Here is a 20,270-nt window from a genome sequence, read left to right on the forward strand (position 1 = left end):
TTTTCCTTTATTTTGCCTATAAGGGCACAAGCATTTGATGTAACAACAGGTTCTTAATCCTAAGAATGACTGCTCCACATGCAGTACCACTGGACCCAAGTGAGAAGCAGAGTTGACCAAATGTTTAGGGGAATCCCCCAAGGTGGAGTAGATTTGTAATACGGGAGTAATTACTCATTGACCACGGACCAGGACGAATTTTTCTTTAACTACGAAGTTTCTGAGAAAGCTGTATAGCTTTCCTTTGTAGCCGTATGGCTGAGCTCGGGTGGACGTCAATGAGTAATTACTCCCTTATGAGAAGCAGAGGCACCACCAAGTTGTACAAGAACAATATCTTTCATTCATCGCAAATTTGTGAATTACAATTATGTATACATATACAACAGTGTCCTGTGTGTATGCGCCATGTGGGTGTGTATCAATATCAATGTAAACTTTTTTTTATACACAGCAACTTCAAAGTGAGCTCGAGCAACGCGACACCTGTGCAAGAAAGCCGCACAAGCGCACACTGCAAACAACATGGCCCAAAAATGCAAGGTCTTGGCGGGAGAAAAGAAACAAAAATGCGCAAGGTAAATGCTACAAACACGGCACGGCGTGCAGATGTGCTCCACAGTGGTGCCAACATCAGCTTGTAACGAGGCCAAGCAAAACCAACAAGTTACACAAATTCTTGCCTATTCAGAAGCCACATTTTAATCGAGACCAGCTTGGGCAGCATGCTCACAGCTGCAGTCCACAGTTGCAGACCCAGGGAAAGCCCTTGCAGACACCCGCATCAGTGCAGACAAGCAGCAAGTCCCCTCTCACAGCCTGGGCTATGCCAACCAAAGGCAGTCAATGTGGGCATTGAAGACCCAACATTCAACGCCAGTTTGCCCCGTTTTCATTTCCCTGCCTTTCTCGCAATGAATGGTTGCGCGTGCTTCCACAACCAAAGTGGCTGAATATGGTACCCCCCAAACCGGCTTCTCACCACTCTCAACACAAGCAACCAAGCACTCATGCACAGCTGTCTTTCATGTGCAACAACTTGTACTACAAGCGCCCCCAACTCGCTGCTGGCCAAAGCCAGTTACGGTAAGGCAACCCAAATCCAGCCAGCAATGAACCTCGCAAACTGTGCGAACAGGTGAATTGCCTAAAACACGAACCACTAAATCTTTTTCGAAGCGTCAATACCATATTCCAAAGGGGCTCAAGAAATAGTTAGGGGCTTCCACAGCCGCAAGATGTGTAGAAATCACGCCTTCGAGTCTTTCCCAGACCGCTAACAATACTGCAACGCTGCAGCTGAAGGGGATCTGTGGCAGCAAAGGTGCAAAGTGGTTACAACAAACAACACACTTCACACTTCTTTTCATCTTATGGGTGCTAAAGCTGATGCGCAAGTCCGGACTGCATTTGCCTTCACCTGGTACAAAATGTGGGGCGTCAACAGAAGGTGACACCGTGCCATCCAAAAGGTCCGGGCCGAGTGACGTTATTGAACCTTGCATGACCGCAGTTACACAATAGAAAAATGACTGTGACAACATTTGTATCAAGGCCAAAAGTGTGTGATCCACTCACTTGACAAAGAAAAAAAACACAAAGATCCAGACTTGGTGCTGCTATACATGACAAGATCACGCATCCACAACGGGACCCAATGGGCATTGAAACTCTGCTGGACGTCCTCCGGAAATCTTGAACGAACGTCCACAGGACATCCTGCGGACATCGTGAATGTCCACAGCATGTCCAGGACAGCTTAAATGCCCATTGGGGAGCCAGCAGTGTGTGGCACAAGTGTGTAGGGGAAACGTGTTTGTGACTCTGGTTGTCAGATATGAAGATCAAACCTCACGAGGGCGGAGCAGTGGCAAGATGACCGAGAAGGATAGGCGTGCCTGTCCACCGCTCTCAACGCTGGCAGTGACAGAAGAGGAGTGGACACAACAGGCCCCGTACAAAGCAACCTCGGAGTGGCAATTCAGAAGCCCAGGAAGCACAAAGTAACAAGGCCGGTGCAAGACGAGAACAAAAGCAGCAAAAAAGCTGGCACATCCGCAACGCAAGGTGGTTCAACAGCAGCGCTCAAGCCGATGCTTACTTAAACAGGGATCACAGGGGGATAAGCTAAAAAGGGAAAGAAATGAGCGTCACACGCAAAGACAAACGCGGACAGCTCGCTAAACCTATTGTGCCAATAGCCACGATGGTGCCTGCAACATCTTCAACATCTTCACTCGGTGCATGTGGCCCTCCGAGGGCAAGTGCTAACAGCGGCGTTAAGCCAAGCGAGTGCATGGCTGAAGTTGTCACTCTTTTCAAAATACTGAGCCCCAGACCAGTTCTTGTTCACTTTCTGGGCACACGCTGAGCTTGACTGTAGAAATTGCATAATGATCGGGGGGCTCGCGACAACACAGCCATGCTAGAAGGCTGACATTGGCCCGCTAAGGTCATAGTGCCCACAACCCTTGTGAGAGAGGGAGAACAGTTAAGACGCCTGCGACAATGATGGGTGAGCAAGAGGTTTCTTCCCTTTCATCCAATGACGAGTTCCCAGACTCTTGACAACACAGTTGTCGCACATACCGACAGAGAGTGGAATATTGAGGGAAGCTAGAAAAACTGGTCTGTAACAGCACTGCCGACAAAAGCCGCAGCCTGTAGACACTCCACTGGGGCCGCACGACTGCTGCAAAAAAGACTTCAAGTGTGGCACACAAGTTTGTACGCAACAAATCATTTCCCAAGCGCATATGCACATCGGAGCTGGGATGAGGGTGAGAAAGAAAATGGGAGGTACAGTTTGTTGAGCACGAAGACTGCTGGCCGCACTGCTCCACTTTCAGTCTACGCTCAATGTTGCCAGAGCACGCTGAATTACAAGCAGTGCAGCAAACAGTGGGCAAGACTGGAGTGCGCAGAGACCCAATGCGGCAGGCTACGGAAACACACCGCTTGGTCCACGATTCGTACACAACACCAAACCAGTGGAGGGCCCTGCTGCTTGTTCTTTGCTAGTTCACACACAACACACATGCACACACATGCACGCAGCCGTGCAATGCCGAGAGAACAACAGAGATCATAAAAAAAGAACCCAGACAGTGCTGCAGTCACAAGATGCACGCAAAAACTTGCAATTTTGCACCTCACCTGCTGCTGTTGACTGGGGGCTACAATGGGGCAAGAGAGGCGACTTGACTTCAAAAAAGAAAGAAAGAAAGAAAGGAAAACACTATGGCACATGAAAAACCTGCACGCAGCCCAAAGCTAATCAAAGGGTGCTACTGCAGAGCAGAGGAAACAATGGGAGAGGCACCGGTTGTGCTGAGATGCAATGCACACATGCGCGCGCACACACACACACAAAAAAGGATGCAGCTAAAATATGGGGCAATTGTACGAGGAGGATTAAGCTACACAGATGGCAGTTAGTGTTGGCACGAAAATTTTTCATAGCCGGAATGGCTCTACACACAGGGAACGAAACAGACCTTCCAGCTGAAGCTTTGCGAATTTTGTAGACACTAATATGCTGAATCAACCATCTTTAGGCTGCGTCAAGAACAGGAAGATCTTCGAAACCTTTCACACACTCAGGGTATACAAGAACACCTTTGGTGCCAAGAGGTAAACATCCACATAAATCAAGCGGCATAACACAAACCTTGGCAAATGCATTGTTGCCACTGTTACCGTTACTTCCACAAGCAAACCACGGTTCCTTGTCAGAATCTGCTTATCAAATGACACTTGGATACCTCGAAGCCCGGCTGGAGTTTTTTTTTACTCGACAATGAATGGTACCTCACACGCAAACATCGAAGACTCTACGGAGAGTGCTTCCGTCGTAAAGCTCTTCCCAAGGTCACCATCTCCTGTTTAAATTTGCACCTTACCTTTCCTGGAACCGATACATTCCAGTGGATTATGCTCGACGCCACCTTTAATGAGGCAACAAGCAACACACAGCGTATGGCTAGCTGCACACACTGGAACCCGACACACAATGCCATCACTGTTTGTTCAGATAACAGTTGGCACAGCAAGCTATGCGTTCTCTCTTTAAATGCATTTCTGTAAAGAAGCAAACAAACAAAAAGAAAGAAAGATGGAGAAAGAGAACAAATACCACTAGCATCACCCTCTCGAGTGCGGCCGCATGATTACACAGTAGAAAACCTGCACAGCTTTCACGAATCGCCGTGCCTGAGCGAAAATCATCATAGCCCGAGGCCCAAACCCTGAAAGACCACTACACTGCAAGACTCGCCCTACCAGCTACTAGCAACTTAGTGCAACTTTGGTAGCTACTTGGCCTAATAGCGATTGATTTTAAATCTGCTCCACAGACTGCATGAAAAATCACAACTGCTCACTCAGAGATCTGGGTGTGAACAAAATTAACAACAGTGAAGGCAGTTCGACCCAACCAGGCTAAGCTAACGCTCAGAGTGTTATTAAGAGAGCCAAACCTCCCACAATACGGAACCCGGGTGAGCTTCACAAATTTGGCAATATATCCTGGCCGACACCAACTTCTCAACACCATGCACAAGCCACGATGCCCGTGGACACAGCGGGAGTACAGGATGTGCTGTGCAGCTTGCCAACCAGCAGCGAACTTGGCCAATACTTCCCCACAGTGAACCCCAGGACCCTGCATATGCCTGAGTTTTTGGCACTGAGACTGGTACCTGACGCTACGGGCAATATGCCTTCATTATAACTAAGTGAATGCGTGTCATCTTGATGCCTCACCAGGCAATAACAAAACCGCAACCCCGACTGCACTATGCTTCAAATTTCACGTTCCACCGCTGCATTCATTTCCTCGAGCAGACAACTTTTACGAATTTCCCAAGTTACGCAACATCTCAGGTAAGCTGATGTACACCCCCCGTCAAAAGTAAACGGCCCAAGGGGTTTTCTTGCGAGGCCTGCTGTACGCCTCATTATGCATCCTCAGCGACGTTCATTTCTCGAAAGAGGAATGGCTATGTGTCCTTAATTTTCCTAAGCTTTGGACTGTTAAGACGTGCTAGGGGGCTGTCAGACGTACTAGGCTAAACAGCTTAGAAGCAAACCCCTTGGGCTGTATACTTCTGACGGGGGCTGTACATCATTAAAATATTTGTTTTCTATGTTACAAAAAAAAAAAGTGAAGGGCACCCACTGGTCCTTGCCTGCTGCAACTCCCACAATTTATGCGAGAACAATGCCAAGATGGAATAGTTTCCCACAAGGTCAGCATATTGCATATTCAGACGATGCAGAGGCTGCGACTCAAAGGTGGATGTTTCTTTTTCTATTCTTTTTTTCTTTCTTTTTTTTTTGCCCACTTAAAACAGCATCCACAAGAGGACCTACCTCAAAAATGGTGCCCGAAATTTCCTGAGAAGCCCAGCTAAAAAAAAAGGCACTGCTCACCCCACAGGTGGGGGCCGTACAGTAAGTGACACCATGCGATCACACCCAGGACGCTTGCTCATGAAATAAGTGTACACACTCTTGGTAACCAGCTTCGATGCGGGCTGAAAGTATACGACCTAATAGACGCGAAGATAGAGTTGCAATGCATGGAGGTGACAGTGCGAGGGAGAAAAGAAGGCCACTGCCATGCACCACCAAAAAACCTCAACTGAGAAGAATAGGGCCAGGCTCTCACGCCGACCAACGGACGCATCACAGATCACTCGCTCAGACCACACTTGAAAGAGGGAGGCTTTCAGGAGAGACGCAAAGTATCGACGCATTCTTCACGAGAAAACAACAATAAAACAAAATAAAACAAAAAGTGACTGCACAGTACTGGAAGAACTGATCCCCTTAGCAAAGCAGCATTTATAATAACTATAGCGAAAATAAAATAAATGCCATGTCGAGATGAGACAGAGAAGCAGCACAACCAAGGCCTCTCTCACGTTTGTGACAAGTCACACCCCCCCCTCCCCTCTGCCACCAGCAACTTCCGGTCACGCGGAAACGGAAGAAAAAGAAAAAGAGGCGGGGAAAGGACAATTTGTGTGGCGATGACTAAATGCGCGGAAATAAAATATAAATGCAAATTCAGGACAGCATTGCACAGGGGCATATCCACACTCATCCAAAAACCCGAGACCACACACACACACATGCCCACAAAGCAACCACACACATCCACCTCGCAGCAACTGGAGCAGAGGAAGCAGGTCGGAATGCGGCCGTGCCCACGCCAGTCCGTCTCCACTGTCAGCGAGCAGTCTACGTCCTCCACCCACTCTTTCAGCTTGCCGGGGCCCTCGCAAATAGAGGCCACTCCAAGCACACGGAGGCCTCGGGCACATCGCCGAGATTTCTTCCGGCACCACCCGAAAACGTCACGTGTGACAGCGGTCTTGGTAGCAGCGGCGTGGAAGAGGCAGGCAGCGACTGGTCACGTTGCATTTACGCCAGCGCCCTCCCATGGCGCACGTCGGGGGACAGACACGGGGGAGGGAGAGGCATTCAGAAGAGGCCGCAGTCCTTGAGGTTGTTCTTGATGATGACATCCGTGACAGCGTCGAACACAAACTGGATGTTGTTGGTGTCGGTGGCGCAGGTGAAGTGCGTGTAGATCTCCTTGGTGTCACGGCGCTTGTTGAGCGACTCGAACTTCATCTGGATGTAGGCGGCCGCTTCCTCGTAGGTGTTGCTGCCTGCAAAAGGGACAGCTGAGCCAGTGAGAACACGGCCACGACAGACGCATTCAGAGCTGCAAGCACGACAGGTGTGATGCTCAGAAGGGGGGGGAGAAAAAAACAGAAAAGACGCCTTACATTTCTTAATGCTGAGCACAACTTTCATGCTAGCTACCAACTACGCAAGCAGTTTCTTGCCAGCCAAAAATTCCCGCTAGTAAATGTCTCACCTGCAAGGACAAAATGTTCTCACTGGCAATGGTCACTGCATGCTCTTTGACTACACTAGACAAAAATGCAAAACATAGTGTCGACCTTGTTGTATAACCTACGTGCAGAAAACTGCTTTCCTGCGTTGCTCATCATTTATTAATGCAGTAACGTTAACGGCCCCGTTCACCAGAAAACCCAGCGTCAGCGTTGTGAGCGAAAAATCGCAGGGCTCTGGCAGGTAGTTCCCAGAGAGCAACCATGGAGGCAGGTGTGCCACCCAGGTCACATGACCTTGCGGCGTCCTCACAACTTGCCCACGGGATAGCGATAAAGCTGTCCATCGTGGCAGGTGGAAGGGGTAAATTAATGATTGATATCTCGGGAAGAGCAACCTGGGGCGCACAAGGCCCACCGCTGGGAGCACCTGTCATCGCAGGGCAGTGGTGGCACACTTGACCGCTGCACCACTGCACCACTGCACCAGGAGAAGTATAAGGACTCCCAGGGTCATACAGTATATGCAGAACACCTTCTGCATACATGGGGATTAACCCTATAAGGCTATCGCTTCATACCCTTAAGGTGGAGGAGCTGAAGTGTCCCCACAAGATTTTTTTTTTGTAAATGCCGAAAATCATACTCTTGAACACACTGTATAGGCTGTCTTTACAGGCAAGGAGGAAACCGGCCACAGTGCCTGGGAGTAGGCCCTTCCTCCCTTCTCCGACTTGAGAGGTAGCTCAACGACTGGCTCTCCGTTTACACTACACGGGGCTTAAAGGGGTAGAGACACCAAATTCTGAGGTTATAAAAAGCCTGTTATGGGCTTCCTCTGCACATACGGTCAACTACAGCCAAGTATTGGATGCGACCGACGCTCAAAATATATTTTAATTCAGCTCCAAAGAGTCCTTAAATGCTCTTTCTCCTGATCGAGACCCATCGCTAGTGCGGTAGTTTGTGACGTAGACCTGTGGTGACATCACAGCACAGTAATGTGATGTATTATGAACGGTGGCGCTCAGCATCGACCAGGCATTGTGTCGGCAACTCGGTGGCCTGAGTGATGATCGGCAAGTATGCCGTTGCAGACACGCCAGCCGGCACCATGCAGTATCGGCAGCCGAGCGAAACGTTCACATCGATGAGACGATGACTGTGGCTTCTTTTGTCTACACCTTCGCCATAATACGAATATGCGGAACGAGTGACTACATTTCATATGTTCATCCTTCAACTCACCAGCAGTATGAATAGGCCTAGTGAGTCCGCCATCGTATGTGCGATGTCGGCAATTGTAGAGAGCGAATACAAATACAGGTTTTAGTGAATACAAATGGTCATCGAGCATAATTTTGACAACAGTGACCTGAAATCGAGGATTGCTTACATCTTAGGACGCAAATACATCAAGCAAGAAGTGCTGCAGCTACGCGGTGTGACCCAGTCTGCCGACCAAAGCTGCGGGAGCCAGCAGCAGCAGCTAGCAGTCATCGGCATCGCTTGAGGGCAACAAATTAAGCTATTTTATTTATTGCAAATGGGCCCCAACCATACTTCTCAATAAACTAATTTAAATTCAAGTACTGGACACATCAGAAGAAGCAGTTACAGCGAGTCGGAAATGCCAGTCCTGTCAACAACCTAGCTATGAAGAGTTCCCCATGCGTTGCGCATGCCTAAGGGAGTTACATACTCGTACGGTAAACGCTGAATCCTGTACAATTGTCTGGCAGCCTTCATCCAGTGAATACATGGACTGTTTGCTAAGCAAGCAGCAATCGTAATCAGCAGCCACGAGACTCCGAGCAGTCTCACAGCAAGACTGCACGGGCGGAGCGAAGTGAGGACAGAGACGGATATTGGTCGGTACGAAGAGTAAGGCACTGTCTCTGCAATGTGGCGACGGGATCGGTGAAATACAATACAGAAACTGCGTTAGCATACGCGGTGTGCTGACTGAGATCGGCCGAAGCGAGCCGCTTGGTTTCAGGACTCGATGTCTCTCGCTCACTTGGCTTTTCTCAGCATGTCGCAGTATTGACCAAATTCGCTGGCACGCGATTTCGAAAGGCGTTGCTATGCACAGCATGTGTACGAGAGCAGACGACGCAGTAATCCTTGCGTCACAGCTTTTGGAGCCTATATGACCAGGGTTCCCTGATAGCGAAGTCTTAGCATACCCGGCACTCAGAAACCAAAATCGAAATCGCTCAGTATAAATAATGCAATGATAAATTATTTGCTGTGCATATGTGGAATGCGCAGCGTGTGTCACGAGTCCTGGAGCAGTACACAACGTCTGAAACAAAGAACACGCCAACCAAGCATGTGAAGTCTCCACCCCTTTAGCCACCATATTATTTACTTGCATGTTGGTTAATATGTTTTGCTGGTGAACACCCCAACTTCAGGAACCGCACACAAAGAGATGTTAGAACGTCCCATGATCGACCAATGGAAGCTCTCTGCCCCTACAACCACAGTGCACCACATGCTGAAGCTGCAGTGACACCAGAAGAAAACCTCGGTCAGCCAGCCAGAGAGGCGCTCCTGCCCCTCTCCCCAGTATCCATGACACAAAAATTTCAGCGACATGAAAATTGTGTGCTGTTGCTCAATTCTTTTTACGGCTCCGAGCCCAAGTTGGTTGGCCAAGTTCAGGAGGCACGACAGCAAGAAGTTTCGTTTTATGACACTGCCTTTATGGCACTGCAAGGCTCCACCCTTACCTCTGTCCTGGGCTTATCCAAGAATCTTTAGCGAGCTCTCTTGACAAAGAAGGGGCACGTGAATGCTTTGCGGAAAAATGGTGGAAGGCTTGAAGGCAGCCAGAACGCAGCGGCGTTCTTGGTGTCATCCTCCTTTACTTTCCCAGAGTGAATACCCAGGGGTTTGCACCTCACACTGGCCATGATTCGCATACTGGACAACCCTCCCCAGTTTGGAGAATGCGGAGCAAGTACGGTACTGCGACTTGATGGAGCAGGATGTCCGACAGACGACTTCCGATTCCAAAGTCTCGGCATAACACAAAGGAGTCCGACATTCTGACGGGTTAGTTCATACATGATCTTTAGTAAAACAGCGTGTGCTTCTGTTCTGTCGTCACTCTTGTTTCTTCCTGTGTTCGTCTTTTCAGCACCACACTCTATTTACTCAGGGAATACAAAGGAGAAACAAGGAGCAACAGGAAATGGCGTAGTTTGTCGTGACACGAATTTTGTAGCGGCCTCGCTTGCAGTAGGTTTCCTGAAAAAATTCTTACAAGTGGTCTTCATCAACAGAAATTTTCCATGTCAAGCTGCAGCCTCTGGTGCCCCCCCTTATTTCCCTTGAGAGGCATGTGTCGCGTGAGGTAGAAATGGCAGTGAGCGTCTAGAGATAATTCACTTGCAAGATTTGCTGGCCACCACAACTCACAGCAGACCACTTCTGGAAGACTAAGCTCTTTCCAACAATTCTTCCGTGCCATTACGGAAAGTGTACACAACAATGCAGACCACCCGCGAGCACTGCTGTCCTTCCTTTGAGTTCTAACCGGCGTGAGAGAACCACCACGGACTTCCTCGTTCCCAAAATGAATGGGACTAGGAAATGGGCGCCAGACTTGCAGGGTGCATGCGTGCAACCTTGCAGTTTCATCGATGCTTTTCTTTAGCAGAGCAGATAATTTTGCAGGCCATGCACTGCATTGTTCCCCTTAAAGGGACACTGAGCAAAAATTGAAGTTGACTTGCATCAACAGAATACCAGCTCCTGATTACAAAAACGCCATTCATACTGACAACAAAGCTCTTGTAACGTAGAAACGAGCAAGAACCAAAATACAGGTATCGCCGCCACAAGCCAAACTCGCAAGTACAAGCGTGGTGACGTCATAGGACAAAACAGTGTTGCTAGAACCATTGGTTCTAGCAACACTAGGACACGAGAAGCCACGAATCACTGAGGCGCAGCAAATGCATGCGCAAATCTCCTTGACGTCGCCAGATGGCGCCACGTACCCTACAGCTACGCGCGCTCCTGCAGCGCCGGGACCAATCAGCGCCTGCTCACAGCGGCTCCTGGTATTCCGCTAACGGTAACAAGGTACACGGTATGCTAAAGGTGTCTATTTGCGAGAACTTCGTTGACGAATTCGAGAACGGGATCCATTGTAACGCTGGCAAAGCGCCGGTGCAAACGTAAACGAAGCGACGGTAGCGACGGCCGCAATAGCCGATAGATGCCTTCAACGTGCGGCTGGCGGTAGCTTTCTTTTCGGCTGCTGCTAGGCCGCTCTGCTGGCCGTCAGAAATCACGGAGTCTGCGTTACGTCATGTGCACGTCATGTTTCACGTCACTTAGTCCTGTGTCGTCATAGGAGAATCCCACGTTTGAATCAGAGCGGCGGGAAAAACTTTCTCAACTTCGAATCCGAATTTCTTAGAAATAAATGCGTCTTTCGCTGCCGGCCAAGTGGCAACAAAGCCATGAAATGCTGAACTATCGGATTTTGCTATAAAAAAAAATATTAATAGAGCTCTCCTCAGTGTCCCCTTAACCAATGCGAGGATGCTCACGGTGTTGGGTGGCCAACATGTCCTCAGAGTTGAGCCCCTCTCTGCCTGCGTTTCACTTTCTCGCAACGCGTCCCAATGATTGCGAGGAAACCAGCAAATAGCTCGGAGACGAGTCATGAAAGCTCATAGAAACTCCTTAAACCAAGAAAAAATTTAACCAGGCAGCTCCCATAGCACAAGATCACTGCCTCAAACATGTCGTTTTTTTCGAAAAACCAAACTTTTTTCACCTAACTGCTGTCGAAAAAAATTGGTTACAAACATGCACTAGCCCTTCAGGAAAGCTGGCGGCTTCATCACAGAAGTGTGAATAGGAAAAAATTTGTCCGTGGGAGTAGTATCTGCAGTCACATTGGCTTTGGCCAGATAACAAGCATGCGCTAACAAATATGGTTCACTTATATTGCATGCAGCCATTTTTTCTTTTTTTTGTGTGTGTTGAAAGAGTGATTTTGAATGATGTCAGCGACAATTTTTGGGAGAAATGAGAGCCTCTCCGTACTGCTCGAAAGGTCAGTCGAAATTCGGGATTTGGCAAGTACAGTCGCCGACCGAGAGGTAACCCACGGGAAGACTCGAGCAGAAGCGAGCGCCTCCAAATGCAGACCCCCACCTCCACGTATACCGCGTTTGCTGCCTCGGACCATGGGGGGGCATCATCCAAGTCGTGGCAGACGCTGGAGCTGTCCCACTGTCCCGTTGAACCGTTTTCAATGTGATCGCGTGTCCTTTGTAGGCCATCTCGATGGCAATGGGGAGCATCTCATTATCTCGAATCGCAACGATGGAGAACAAATAGCCAAGCCTATCCTAGTCAGTCTGACTGCACCCGCTGATTACGTCTAAATCCAAGATGGCACCTTTCACAGTGGCGGGAAACAGGTTGGTTGCAACAGTGATGCCCGCTCGCATCTATATTAAGCCGAAATAACAAACTTTCGGCTGAAAAGCGATCTCCACAGTATTGTTAGCGTCTATTTTAGTCCGAAAATTCGAACCTTTAGACTCCACAAAGTCCAAAATATCGGTCGTGAAAATGTACAGTCTTTGTCAAAAGTAACCAGGCTGCACGTTTTTTTTCTTCTCAGTCCCATATTAAAGCTATTATGCCAGCCCCCAAGCTCTGAATCTCTGTATGGTAAGAAGAACCCCTGTTCTCACCTTCAGAGAACTTTTTCATCTTTGGGGAAGCCGTGAGGGCTCTGTTATTTTTTATTCTTTATTCAAGAGTTACCCCGCATTTGCCCGAAGGCGTTGTAGCAGGGGGGTTACAGATTGGCAAAAAATACATCTTCACTTGCAGAGCACACTTGCACTTCGGAAAGCCGGTTCCACTGTTGCACTGTTTTGACAAAAAATGAATTTGCAAACAAGTTCGTCCTGGCACGGTACTCTCTAATTTAACGGGAATGGTCATGTCGTTGAGAAACGTAAAAGGGCTGTTTTAAGTAATTTTCAAAATCTATCCCCGTTTTTCCGTGAACTATTAGGTACAGCAATTTTAGCCTCAATTTTCTTCTACGGGAAGCGAGTGGTTCCCATTGCAATTCTTTTTTCATTGCTGTACAACTGTTCCTTCGCCCGTACCTGCCCAAGACGAACCTTGCTGCTCTGTTATGAATTTTTTCAAGTTTTTCAATTAACACCCGATGTGCAGGGTCCCATGCAATACAGGCACATTCAATGATAGGTCGAACACAAGAGAGAACAGCAGTTTTCTTGAGGTTTGGCTGCGAAGACCTTAAACTCCGCTGTATGAAATTTAGTGCCCTACCGGATTTGGTAACCACATGATCCACGTGAGCATTCCAGGAACAGTCATCTGTTAGTATAACACCTAAGTATCTGTAAGTACGTTTCTGTGTGATCAATTCATTACTTATGCGATACTGAGCTTGGACTTTGATTTTTTTTCGTGAAAAACAAAGATGAGCGCATTTCTCCGTATTCAAAGACATTTTCCATTACAGACACCAATCGTGGATAAGTGTTAAGTCAGTCTGAAGTTGAACGACATCATTGGCGTTGTTAATTTTCCTGTACAAAACGCAGTCATCTGCAAACAGACGTATACTTGAGGAGATACCGAGTGAAATATCATTTATATAGATTAAGAACAGGAGTGGCCCCAGGACCGACCCCTGTGGGACCCCTGATGTCACATCAACGTAATCTGAACATACACCATTTAGGACTACACGTTGGCGGCGGCCGAGCAAATAGTTCTGAATCCATATTATAACAGCTGTGTCCAGATTCAACATTTTTAGTTTATAGAGAAGGAGCGGGTGTGACACAGTGTCAAACGCTTTCCGAAAATCCAGAAATATGCAGTCTGTTTGGCCCCCGCGGTCAACTTCAGATACAAGTTCGTGATAAAATTCAACAAGTTGAGTATGAAAGAAGCCAACAGCCACAGAAACCAAGGGGCACAGGGGATTTTTAATTTATTTATTTTGTGGTGTTGATCAATTTAGAATATTACTGAATATGTTATCGCTTAAAGCTAATTGATTAGAAAAGCAGAAGAAAAAACAACCACATGCCGCCGGTGGGATCCGAACTCACGACCTCCGAATTACGTGTCCGGTGCTCTACCTCTGAGCTACGGCGACGGCTGTCAAATCTTCTGCTTTCGGGGGTATTTATGTTTACAAGTAACCTAACCTTGAGAGTGTTCATCAGCGCCACCCACGTTCACAAGCGGCGGACGTAGAGCACCGGACGCGTAATTCGGAGGTCGTGGGTTCGGATCCCACCGGCGGCATGTGGTTGTTTTTTCTTCTGCTTTTCTAATCAATTAGCTTTAAGCGATAAAATATTCAGTAATATTCTAAATTGATCAACACCACAAAATAAATAAATTAATTAAAAATCCCCTGTGCCCCTTGGTTTCTGTGGCTGTTGGCTTCTTTCATATTTATAACGAGCCCCTCATTCCCCTTCTCGTTTGCTTAATTGCTTAGCGAGGGCTTCGCTTCTGGCAGCCTTGACGCCTTGGGAAGCATAAGAGGGTTCTCACGCAGCTTCCACCCTCTCCGTTCGATGACGTTCTACGTCACACCTGCGGTGACTCAGGACGTTCTACGTCCGCCGCTTATGAACGTGGGTGGCGCTGATGAACACTCTCAAGTTTAGGTTACTTGTAAACATAAATACCCCCGAAAGCAGAAGATTTGACAGCCGTCGCCATAGCTCAGAGGTAGAGCACCGGACGCGTAATTCGGAGGTCGTGGGTTCGGATCCCACCGGCGGCATGTGGTTGTTTTTTCTTCTGCTTTTCTAATCAATTAGCTATAAGCGATAACATATTCAGTAATATTCTAAATTGATCAACACCACAAAATAAATAAATTAATTAAAAATCCCCTGTGCCCCTTGGTTTCTGTGGCTGTTGGCTTCTTTCATATTTATAACGAGCCCCTCATTCCCCTTCCCTTGTTTGCTTAACAAGTTGAGTAGTACATGATAAACCTTTCCGGAACCCATGTTGTTCCTTCATCAGCAAATCATTCTTTACCAGGTGGTTCATTACTTCTGTGTATAAGATGTGCTGAAAGATTTTGCATGAAACTGATGTCAGAGAAATAGGCCTGTAATTTGACACATCTTTTCTTGATCCGCCTTTGTGAATCGCAATGAATAGAAATGAAGAGCAAACCATGCAGCCTCGTTACTTCTGACAAAGACTGTACACATGTTCCTATGAGGGTCGCGACGATTCCCTAACGAAGTCCGACATATCGCGCAAGTCCAAATTATTGGAGTCCGAAAAATTGGTTGGCTACTGTATGACTAGATTACAGTAGAACCCCGCTGTTACGTTCCTCACTGCTGCGTTTTCCCGGCTGTTACGTCGTTTTCTTCGGGTCCCGGCATAGCTTCCATAGGATCCAATGTATTGGGAACCCCGCTGTTACGTCGTAGCCGAGGAAACGATCCCGCATGATACGTCGCAACCGGGCTCCCCGAACCCGGCCGGGCAACGCGCGCCAACCGCCATTTTGACGAGTCTTGGCAAGGCTTGGCTACGGAATCGGCTGCAAGACCACGGCCTCCGAGATCACCCCCTTGCACGCGCGTGGGTAATCTCGGAGGCCATAAAAAGCCGCACTCGAGTTGGAGAGATCGCCACTAGATGGCCACTGCCTCGTCAGCCCGCGGCAATCCTGTCTTTCTTGTTTGTGCGGTTCAACCCATCCGAGTCGTCCGTGTCCTCCTGTCAACACCTACGCTGCCTACGCCTCGTCGGGCCTCGCTAACACCGCGAGCGATTTGTCGTCCTTTGATGGCATCGCGCAAGCGCAAGGCGCTTTCCCTCGAGGAAAAGCTGGATGTTCTCAACACAGTCGACAGGCAGCCAGCGCGGAAAAGAGCCGACATCGCCAAGGATCTTGGTCTGCCACCCTCGACGCTTAACAGCATCGTCTCGAAGCGTGCCGAGATACAAGGGAATGCCGCGCTCTTCGGCCCGAAAGCTAAGCAGGCTCGTGGCGCCAAGTATGGAAACCTCGACGAGTCGCTTCTTACTTGGTTTAAACAAGCTCGCGCTGCCGGTGTTAACTTCGACGGCAGCATTTTGCGCGAGAAGGCGATTGAAATAGCCGACCGACTGGGCATCAGTGACTTTGCGGCGTCAAATGGCTGGATCGACCGTTTCCGGAAGAGGCACGGCATCGCTTATAAGACTGTATCCGGGGAAGCAACAAGTGTAAACTTGGAAACAGTCGACGATTGGAAGGCCACACTCTCTGCCATAATTGAGGGGTATGAGCCTCGTGACATTTACAATGTCGACGAAACGGGTCTTTTCTTTCGGGTGCAGCCATCCAAGTCATTAAGCCTGAAGGGCGACGCATGCCACGGAGGCAAATGCAGCAAAGAACGATTGACGGTGCTCCTTTGCTGCAACATGGATGGCTCGGACAAACTAAAGCCATGGGTAATCGGAAAATACCGAAACCCACGGTGCTTAAAGAACATTCGCCTGCTGCCATGTTACTATAGAAGCAACAGTCGTGCATGGATGACGGGTTCTTTGTTCGAAGAATTTCTTCGTTACTTCGACAACAAGATGGGCTCCCAGTGCAGGAGTGTTGTCCTTTTTCTGGACAATTGTGCTGCCCACCCGAAAGACCCGTCGTTTCTTCATAATGTTAAGCTTGTTTTTTTTCCTGCAAACACTACAAGCCACTTGCAGCCGTTGGATGCCGGCGTTATAAAGAACTTGAAGCACTCGTACAGGAAGTCCATCGTGAAGCGCTGTCTGGCGCGTATTGATCGCGGACAGCAGCCTACGATCATTTCTATATTGGACGCTATGCACTATGTCGCTTCAGCGTGGACTGCAGTGAGCGCGTCAACTGCACAGCACTGCTTTGCGCGGTGCGGCTTTCGCATGGACGGCGAAGAGAAAACTGCCACGGAAGCTGAAGAGACAGAAGCAGCCTCTTATGATCAAGAGCTGAGTGAAGCTTTGAATGCGCTGGGTGCCACGGGAGTCACGTATGACGACTACGTCACCGTGGATGCTGCTGTCGTGACGTCCGAGTGTCAGAGTATCGCTGAGATCGTTGCGAACTCAGTCGCGAGTGAAGCCTCAGACTGTGATGACGACGAGGAGAACGAGCCGCAGGATTCCGGGGAGTTGGCGGACCCGAGCTTTGGAGAAGCTGTCGCGGCTCTGGACCTCCTCCGCAGGTACGTCGCACCTCAAAGCGACGCTGAGAGCAATGCGGCTTTCCAGGCCATTGAGAAACGCGTGGTGTTTTCAAGCGAGCGGAAAAAACGGCAATCGACCGTTCTCGATTTTTTTAAGACCTAAGCTCACTTGATGTGGAAATAAATTGTTTCAAGGCAAAGCTGCACTGTTTTCATTAATTTTCGGACCTTTCCTCACTGTTGCGTTTTCCCGGCTGTTACGTTTTTTTTTCGCGGTCCGGTGAAAAACGTATGAACGGGGTTCCACTGTATAATAAAAACATGTGAAAGAACCCCTCAAAATTATATAAAAAAAAAGAAAATGAAGTGTTTTGCATGAACGAGTAAAGAAGTAAAAAAGCCGTGCGTGAAACATGAATCCAAGAAGACCCACCCGTGTACTCGGGGAAGCAGATGGTGAGCGGTGACCGGGTGATCTTCTCCTCGAAGAGGTCCTTCTTGTTGAGGAAGAGGATGATGGAGGTCTCCACAAACCACTTGTTGTTGCAGATGGAATCGAACAGCTTCATGCTCTCAATCATCCGGTTCTGGGGGGAGAAGGAAGAAGGGAGGGGAAACCACAAGGAATACAACTTAGGATATCTTCTTGAAATTGAAACTAACATTGAAATACATTTCTTATCAATGACTATTGGGCAGTGTAGTAGCTTGTGTGCTTCACATTCTGCACAAGTTTCACTTAGAACATCCAAGGTATGCACTTTGAAGCCTGACCTTACCTTGCAAGACAAACTCTTCTCACAAGGCAATAAGTAAAAAAAAATTGAGTAAAACTACGAGTGCAATCTACAGAGTGGAAAAAAATGGCATCAGAAGAAAGGCATCATCTCATTAATTTCTGTGAAAAAAATATGACATGACAACCCCTGCACTTGTTAGCACAAAAATATGGAAGGTTCATCAAATCAGTAACCAACACATTTTTAATGTCAAAAATAAGCGAGAAACTGCATTTTACAGAGCAACTACAGTCGCCGACTGATTTTTCGGACTCCAAAAATTCGGACATGCTCGATTATTCAGACTGCTTCGTGGCACCGCCACTCTCCCCATAGACCGTAATGTATAACAACTGCCGAAAGTTCGGACATCTTGCAGCCTCTCGTTTGATTTTTCGGACACTCCTTGAGCCAACTCGACCGGCAGCACTTGCCGCACCGACGCTCACCGACGCGCGGTTCACTTCGCTCAACGCCATTTTTGTTTTGAACTGAGCCTCCTTGCTGCCCCGCGAGGGGGCGCTACTGCAAATTTCCGCTCATCATCATCGTTTCCGCGTGGTTCGGTAGCGCGCCGCATGGTGGCGCGCCACACCAGTTCCGGCCGCAGCTTAGTAAGCCATCTCAAGGCAATCCAGGAGCCGCTTTGTTTGTTTATCCTGCAGCAAGCCCGCGAGAGCGCCGTGGTAGCACGCAGCACTGGAGATGCGATATTAGCCTAGGGCGGCTTACAGCCGGCGTTTTGTCATCGAAAGGGGTCATCGAGTAGCAGTATCAAGATGTTTCGTTGGAGCGCGCGTGAGCATTGACTTATGCAACGCCAGGCCGGCGGCAGCAAGCCCGCGAGAGCGCCGTGGTAGCACGCAGCGGTGCAGATGCGATGAGGCCCGACGGCTCTCGAAACGATGTGGGGGAGGAGGCAAGTAGAGGAGGTGGTGAAAGAAGGAACGGAGAAGAGGAGGAGGAGAGGCGGCGTTGGGCGAGGAGACATATGCAACGCCAGCCCAGGATCAGCCAGTGCATGTAAATAAACGATTTCTTTCTCTTTTTTTTCTGAATTTGTTTTTTCGGACACCTGTTTATTCGGACATTTCCGCGGTCCCCGTGAGGTCCGAATAAACGGTCGGCGACTGTACCATGTAAATTTTTCAACTAAGACGATAAGATGGATAACGACCCTGTAATCAGAGAAGTGATTTGAGAGTTATGCCTGCTCTAGACTACCTCCTAGCTTCCAATCCTCAGCCCATTCAGATTCAGCAAAAGAACCAGCAAGCAGGAACTGCACATACTGGGCGACAGCTACAAGCTCATACATTCAGGAGAGGTTGCAAACGTCTTCTTTTCGCCTTTCCACGCCAACCAGCTCCATGGAGAACTCACAAGGAGTTCTGGCTGCGTGGACTTTGTTAACACTTTTGCGAATGCTGCAACGTGGTCGGCACACCTTCCACGCGGAGCTCAGTGGCGGGAGCCACTCCGAAAGCAAGATGCTCACTGTCAATCCTCACGGCTCCCTGCCTAGTCGGTGCGCATTAAGAGGGTCGTCACTTTCGACGACATCCCTTCCTTCAAGAGTGCCGAGAGTGTTTATGGCTTGGGTTCTTGATTTTTCTCGCTTTCTCGTGTTGTTTGCATGCCGTTCTGTTTTCTTTACAACATGGACGTGGCGGTGGAGAAAGCATGTGTGGGCCACACTTTCGTGTTCGCCTCGGACACTTCCCATTAGAAACATCTAGAAACTGCATCCTGCCAGGGAACCTCGGTCCTTGAGAGCTAGTGCTCTAAAAACTATAAGCAACAAAGGGATGTGGAAAACACAGCAGGGCTTGGGCCTCTAAGACAAAGGTGCTGATATGTGGGCAACTGCGACTCTGCTGCACGCATACCCACAAGTACCCAAGGACATCAGTATGCTAGGCACAGCCACCTAAGTGCTAGGGGGACGCCAGTGTGGCGCTTACCATCTCCTCGTCCTCGGCCAGCACGAGGTCGTAGCCGCTGAGCGCCACGCAGAAGATGATGGCAGTCACCCCTTCAAAGCAGTGGATCCACTTCTTGCGTTCAGACCGCTGGCCGCCCACATCAAACATCCTGCAGGGCACACACATACACAGTTTGCTCTCCCACACTACACGCAAAAACGGGATCGGCACACTAGACGAGCACACCACTGCAACACACACACAGAGCATTTGCTCAGGAGAAGTAGCCGGTAAGAACATCGTGTATTGCCCTGTGGAAAGTAAACATGGCGTCATTTTCCACAGCCTCAGAGTTGCGCAAGAAGCAATAGGAAGACGCGCGCAACACAGTCAACGCACGGTGGTACCGTTCTTGCAGTGTTGTCGCACCTCCGTTCTTGCCGCCGCTTCCCGCACTTCACGCTG

At 48.8% G+C, this 20,270-nt stretch overlaps 1 protein-coding gene across 1 annotated transcript in view; it reads right to left on the reverse strand.

Annotated features, from left to right (window-relative positions):
- Window positions 1–320: 320 nt before the first annotated feature.
- The window catches only part of Galphai (G protein alpha i subunit), a 43,997-nt gene continuing 24,047 nt past the window's right edge, over window positions 321–20,270 (reverse strand). Inside the window, exons 5-7 of the mRNA XM_089563908.1 lie at window positions 19,845–19,974; window positions 17,535–17,688; window positions 321–6,680 (exon numbers count right to left, since the gene is read on the reverse strand). Coding sequence (XP_089420034.1) covers window positions 6,490–6,680; window positions 17,535–17,688; window positions 19,845–19,974 — 475 coding nt within the window. The 3' untranslated portion in view covers window positions 321–6,489. The remainder of the gene's footprint in view (window positions 6,681–17,534; window positions 17,689–19,844; window positions 19,975–20,270) is intronic.

This window comes from Amblyomma mixtum, chromosome 10 (genome assembly GCF_055824585.1).
Source record: "Amblyomma mixtum isolate Tamu chromosome 10, ASM5582458v1, whole genome shotgun sequence".
Lineage (NCBI taxonomy): Eukaryota > Metazoa > Arthropoda > Arachnida > Ixodida > Ixodidae > Amblyomma > Amblyomma mixtum.